The following is a 6,852-nucleotide window of genomic DNA, read 5'->3' as shown; positions in this document are numbered from 1 at the left end:
CATTTTCCCTCTTGACATATAAATGCAATTATAAGCAAGTAAAACGTCTTTTTTCAAGTTGACTGTGCTGCCTTTTAATTCCGCATGAAAACACAACTGCTGCCTATGCCCTGTCCAACAGGTAGTTAAATAAACAGGCCCAGGTGGGCAAAACTGCCAGTTTGAATCCTTCTTTATTTCACCTTCTTTCCAATTAGTGGGCTTATCCAAAAAATACATACCGAACTCCTACCAGTTTGCTTATGCTCAGCCATTTCCCAAGGAGTTTCTCAGTGCAGGTACAGAGCAGTCCCGACAGCATCCTTCACTGTCTTCAGTGAGGGCAGCATCTCTCAGTCCGGTGCCAGGAGACACGTCCCCTTGGCACTAGCAGGCCTCTGCTTCTCTGCCTTTCCCCCTTCCTAACTGGAGGTCCAACTCCCGAAGCTGCTTGAGGAAGCCGGAGTTGGGACAGATCCCTCTGTGTGAGCGCACAGTCTGAATTGCATCAGCAAGGGACAGGTCTTCACAGATCATTAAGAAAGCGAGGACAAGAGTTGCAGATCGACTGATTCCCATTGCACAGTGAACTAGTACTTTGCCTGGAAAAAGGAGAGATGCAGTTATACCAGGAGGCCAAATGGTGGAGTTTATTGTGCTGGAGCAGAGATGGAAGTGGCGCTGATACTGGGGCTAAGCAAGCAGGTGTGCTTAGCCCTGCAGAGCAGGCCTGGTGCAGTGCTGGTTGGAGAACAGTGGGGTTTTTAATGGCGGGGAACAGAAAATTCGTAATTGTATTCCAGGATCCATGATTGCTTGTTTGGGCTTAGCTGTCAGGCTGATGGCATGCCCTTAGCCCTGCTGCCCAGCCTGTCATCCATGGAGTCCCTGCTTGCTCACATGTGTTTTTGGGAGTGATGTACTTGCTGGCAAAGCTTCAAGTGTTCGTATCTGAAGGCTATGCTATGGGAAGCAGCCTTGGCAGGTTACTTACTACCAGAGGGCCTGGAAACTTGGGATTTCAAATGTGCAATGCTCAGGAGTGCTCACTGCTATTACAAGAACACTCTTGGTTTTCCACAAGCCCTTTTTTCTTCTTTGGTTGGGGCAGTAATGCTTTCTGAGGGTGCTGACTGCTACCCAGACCTTGTTGGAAGTGTGTGAGAAAATGGGTGTTACCATTAAGTACAGCTGCTGTTTGTATACACCATTTGCACCATCTTACTTGTTTTTTTTATTTCTATAGCCTACCCTGTACATCTATAGTCACTGTCCTTCCCTAATGCCTTTATCTTCCCTTCTGTATTATGTGATCACTAGAAAAACAACTTATGAAATGTTTTGAGATTATTCCCAGAGATTTCAATGTGAAGTGTGCATCTTCATTAAGAGTAATATCGTGAGTCCTTCCATGTTGCTGTAAGCAAGCCTCAGGGAAGACCTTCCAGGGGATCCAGGAGTACAGCTCCCTCCTTCCCTCTGCTCTGCTGTTGGTTTTTCTGCTGTGATCACTAACAAAAGCAGCCTGAGAAATGCAATTCTGTATCATAACTGCTTCTCAGGTTTCTAATGTGTGTCTTTGACCCATGCTGGAAGGAGACAAACACTTTTTTAAATGGTCTTATGTGAAATTAAAGGAAATTTTGTCAAAAGGATCGCTTTCAGATGGAAAAATTCAGGTTTGTTGTCCTTTCCCTCTGGATGCAAACAAAGAGCTCGTTCTGGAACCTGAAAACCTGCATCTTGTAAATATTGTAAAATGCTTCAACTTTCACAAAAATGGTATGATTCAATGACAAATTTTTAATTGGAAAAAAAAATGTCCTGTTGTTCTACTCAATTATAGCCATGCCTGAAAATTGTCAAACTCTCTTGTCCGTTGCTGCAGTCAGATCTAGCCTGTGCACAGAGACCATGGCTCAGCAGTTGGGGGCATTATTAAAGTAACCAGTGATTAGAATCAGATTTGAACTTCCGACCACCTAAGGGACAGCTCTATCTCCCATTAAGAAAGCTGAAAAAAAATGTTGTCTTTTTAGCATGAAAATATCAGAACACTTCTTCAGTGGAAACCTTCACAATTTTGAAATGAAATATCTTCTGCAGTTTTTTAAATTTTAATTTTTTAGACTGTCACATGTGTAGCCTCTTGTTTACTAATTGTATAGCTGTACAAAATGCAATTTAACAACAATACAATTTATATCCAGAAAATTATGAAAATCAGTAAAAACAATCCCACTTTTTTTTTCCTTTGGAGATGGAATAAAGTATCTCAGATACTGCTTCTCTGTAAAATGTAAGGAGGGGTAGAAAGAACAGACAGCTTTTCAGGGCTAGTTCCTTGTTTTGTTTGTGCTTACAGCATCTTAATTTCTCTATTACCAGGGAGTGAGATAAAAATACCCTTGCTGGATGATGAGCCTAGATCCAGCCAAAAACCTCAGACTGATTGCCCCCATCTCCCCAGGTGTTAATTCTGGGTACTTTGTGCATGGCTTTTAATCTTAAATCCCACTTTGTTTGTGACAGAGTATTTATTTAGCAACCATTCCTGTTCTGACTAACGATGATGGCATAGCCACATGCTCTGAGGGCGTGAGCATGTGTTGTAAAACCCTGCTCTGTCCGGCAGGTTGAGAGAGGTGTTGAATTCCACAATGTATGTGACACAGCCACCTTTCATTACCCTGGCATGAGAAATCTGAGCTCAGCCCTAAAGATAGACATGTCTTCAGTAGAAATAAAGGGACAAATATAGTCTCCAAGGAAGCAGCAAAAACAGCTCTGGTGACAGCAGACTTGGACTGGGCATCGAAACCTCTGGGGGACGGAAGAGGTTTTTCCAACATAGTGTCGGTTTTGCATAATTAGAAGATTAAGTGATTTCTATTTGTGTTTTCCCATTCAGATACAGCTTCACAGAATTTACTGAGATACCGATGCCATTATTCAAGTTACATTACATCTATCTGTCAATTCCATTAACTCCATGGGGATTCTTGGAAGTGAAGTCCTACTTTTTACGGGAATATGGAGAAATGCTTTGCACCCCTGCTAAAAGATAATGCTAATTTGAATTTTCACTAGGCTTTTTTTTCAATGTGCTGCACTATCATTAGCCTTCACTCCAACTTTGTGGGATATGTATGCTGTATTATGTTGCTCAGAGGAGGCACTTCAGACCCAAATAACCCAGGTCTGAGATTTTCAGAGGAACATAAAGGAGTCAGCAGCACAATTTCTCTTTGAGAAATACTGCGAATAGGGCTAAGTTCAAAAGGTCTTTGGAAAATCCATACTTCAGTAGTTTGCAATAGGCCTAACTGCAATGTAGTGGCAGGGAGTGGGGAAATGCAGACACTCAACCTAATGCACACCCCAGATAACAGAAGCCAAGGACGAACATGTTCTGAAAAATTTTCTTGGAACCAGAACCGCTTTCTTTTTTCTTCTTTTTTTTTTTTTTTTGTCTGAAAACTTGGAAGGTACCAAGCACTCTATAACTAAAAGAAAAAGAAATTATATTTATGTTTTGAACTGCACCAGGAGGGGGAAAAACAAACAAAAAACAATCAATAAGAGATGGCCTTGATGTTGGATTTGATTTTGGATCACTAAATATTTTGTAATTCAATCTAAATTTGGACAGAAATTGGATGGGGGACAGGAGACTTGCTGTTCTGAACCTAATTTCTGTAAATTGGTCTTGGGTCCATTTTTTTTCCACCCAGATGGAGCCTTCTGCCTTGGAAAATGCTCAGCCCCACCTGCAGCCTGGAACTGAAGAACAAGCTGAGCACAGGTATGGATGCTGCCATTAAATATTGCCTGATGTGTTTTTGTTGGGGGCACAGGAAGCAGAACGTATTCCAGGCTCCTGCTTGTACAGGCTGGGTCTCTACTGTTTTATATCTAACTCTGTGTCTGAGAGGAGGAACCGGCGAGTAAGAACATACTGAGTTTTCTTCCCTGCTTCTCTGACTTATCTGCACTTCAAAAGAGTCCTCCCAGATCAGCAACTAGCTTTAGAGGGTGTCTCAGGAAAAACCTGGACAAGCCCCAACGATTGACCTTGGACCTAATATGCATGGCTTTCCCATACACTTGTTCCCACGAGGATGCAGGTGTATTATCTCTTTTACATGTGCAGTATCTGTTCCACATTGTTAGCCTTTGTTTCACTATGCACAGAGGTTATGATAAATGCTGGTACACTGACAATAAAATGACAGTTTGCTGCAGATAAATCAGTCATGTGAAATGATTTAATTAACGTAAAATTGCTCTAATGAAAGCAGATTTGAATTTACTATGTGATTATTTGTAGCAAACAAATTGAATGTTAAACTTGAGTCAGGAAACAAAAGCTGTGTTGCTATTTGGTTCTGTTTACAGGCTCAGACCCTTGTCTCTTAGCAGTAGCTGTAAATGGGTTAAGTGACACTGTACCCACTGTGATATACTGCATTTGACTAGCGCCCGAAGCATGTCTGCACCATGTGGGCTGTCTGCAGTGGGCTCGATAACAGCGTGTTGCATCAGCCTCTCATGGGAGGCAGCTGAGATTTGCCATCTCAGCACTGAGCCTTGGGTTCCTGGGTGGCTGCTGGACCACAGCCTGGGAAAGCAGCGTTCACAGAAGCAGTCATGGTGCGTGCCCCTCTCATGGGGTGGGCAAGGACGTTATAAACAGATCTTCTGTCCCACAGAATCCATGCCACAAGATGACATCCTCCAACTCTGCCTTCCCTGCCCCCATTTGTTTTAACATACAGTGCAAAGAGAAGTTGGACTGATCTCATGTTAGAGGGCCATGTTGCAACCTTCTCTCTGAGTGTATAACAGAATCCCTTAGGAATAATGGGATTAACTGAAGAGAAGTGGAGAGGCACTTAGCTTCTGGCATTATTAAATCTTGCAATCCTTAGTTGAAATGTTGCACCGCACATCTCAAGCTACTTTTTGCAGAGGCAGACAATAACTGTCATCTGGCTGGGATTTGTGCAGAACAATAACACTTCGTTTTTAACAACGGATTATGGATATTATATCCAGCTCATGCCTGCTATAACTCTACTGACATCAAAGGGTTTGCACTAGGGATAAAGTTTGCACATTCAACTTTGGCCAAATACAAGTTGGGAAATTCAATGTTGTTGAACAAATCAGTCATTAAAACACATAATATCTTATTGTCCTTTTGCTACTCATCATTAACTGAGCTAAATGTCCTGAACTAGCCCTTGCTTTCTTGCAGGATGGATTCAATTTGGCTTAAGATCAGGCTCCAGATCCATCACCCGGAGTGAACGCCCCAGCTGCCCTCGCTCCATTGAATCCAGCAGAATTATGCTGCTCACCATGAGGAGAGCTCAGCTGGGCTGGTGGGCCCCCAGGGGCTCTTCCCACTCCACCGTGGTTTTCTCATCTCCTGTTACGTTTTAGCCACTGTCCTGTAGCCAGATGCAGAATCAATTGTCTATTTCGTGATTAATCAAGTGTCTATTTTTTCACAGCTGAAAATAGCAAGAAGACTACAAGAGCTTTAAATGGTGGCATGTCCCTTCTTCCCACACCTCCTGGAACAGGTAAGGGCTGTTATCTGCTGGAGAGTGGGAGGTCAAACTGATGTATGTAATGCACCTACAGCAGAGTCAAGAGAAAAGGCCCTTTTCTTCTAAGTTAAGCTTCTTTCATAACCACCACCACCAAGAAGGCGGCAGGAGAGGGAGCCTAGCTTTTCGTGTGCTCCAGTGAAGTGGAAGAAGGAAAATGCCTTTGAGAGGTTTTGCCATTTCAGGAAGTTAATGGGTGATTTTTAACCTGCCTGTTTTAAACATGTTCGGAGGTCAATAAAAGGAGAAGCTCTCTACTTGGCAATCTTTCTCTCTGCACAGTGTTAGTTGAATAGATTTTGTGGCATGCTTTCGTTTGTGCTCTCAAGTTCTTTTTCCCTCCCTCTTCTGCTAGACTTTACCAAATCCTGCTGATTTATGCTTAGGTTTAGCCGCACTCTAGAAAAATGCAAGTTGTACAGATGGCCCTGCAAAGGGGCAAGATTGATATTCAAGGCGTTGCCCCTTAAGCATGAGCATGAGGGAGAAAGCCAGTACTTCCCTAACACCATGTTTTTCCTTGCAGAGAAGGGGGCAGATTGTGCATCTGCTTGCTCTTGGCTGAGCCTTCCCAAACAGCTCTGTTAACGTGGGTAAAGGAACAGCAGGGCTGTGCTGAGGGAAAGGCAGCCAAGGAAGTAGAGTTCATAAAATAATGCTTATGTGGCATGGCTGCAATAGTAGTGCATGTGTTTCTTAATCTGTACGACAAAGATGATGAAGGAAGTCATTCGAGGTGTGATGCAACCGGTGACCACTGTGACAGGAATAGCTCCCAATTAGGAGCGTGTGAGTGCACACTCCCCTGCTTCCTTTTGCTCGTGCTCTGGCATCCAGGTTTGAAGAAGTTGCCTTAAAAATAATTCCTTACAACACCAAAGATCTATTCTGTTCAGCAAGGTAGAAATCTGGAATAAATCTGTCCATGCTGTTTTCCAGACTTCTAGTGTAAAGCATCAGAATTTTTCTTCAAGCATGATGGGAGTTACAGTTCTTACTTTAATTCTAATGAGTATTTGATTCATAGTTTTAAATATGTTTGTGCCTCATATAATCTTAACTTTGACTTATTCTCCTAGGTGAAAAAGATAATTTAATTCCATTTTAAAAATGTTGAATTTGCTTGTAATAGTTAAGCAGCAGTCTTAAATGACTTCTCAATCAAACAGAAGTACCTCGTTACATCCTGAATTTAATATGAACAGGCCTCTTGTCACCTGGTATAATTTTTTGTTCAGCATCACTGCTTATAATA

General features: G+C 42.5%; 1 protein-coding gene across 1 annotated transcript in view; it reads right to left on the bottom strand.

The window, feature by feature from the left end:
* Positions 1–154: 154 nt before the first annotated feature.
* The window catches only part of LOC137662153 (dual specificity protein phosphatase 13B-like), a 28,581-nt gene continuing 21,883 nt past the window's right edge, over positions 155–6,852 (bottom strand). Inside the window, exon 4 of the mRNA XM_068398247.1 lies at positions 155–581. Coding sequence (XP_068254348.1) covers positions 367–581 — 215 coding nt within the window. The 3' untranslated portion in view covers positions 155–366. The remainder of the gene's footprint in view (positions 582–6,852) is intronic.

Source organism: Nyctibius grandis, chromosome 4 (genome assembly GCF_013368605.1).
Source record: "Nyctibius grandis isolate bNycGra1 chromosome 4, bNycGra1.pri, whole genome shotgun sequence".
NCBI classification, from domain to species: Eukaryota; Metazoa; Chordata; class Aves; order Nyctibiiformes; family Nyctibiidae; genus Nyctibius; species Nyctibius grandis.
Note: the sequence above shows the minus strand (reverse complement) of the source record. Positions and strands in the feature narration are given on the sequence as shown.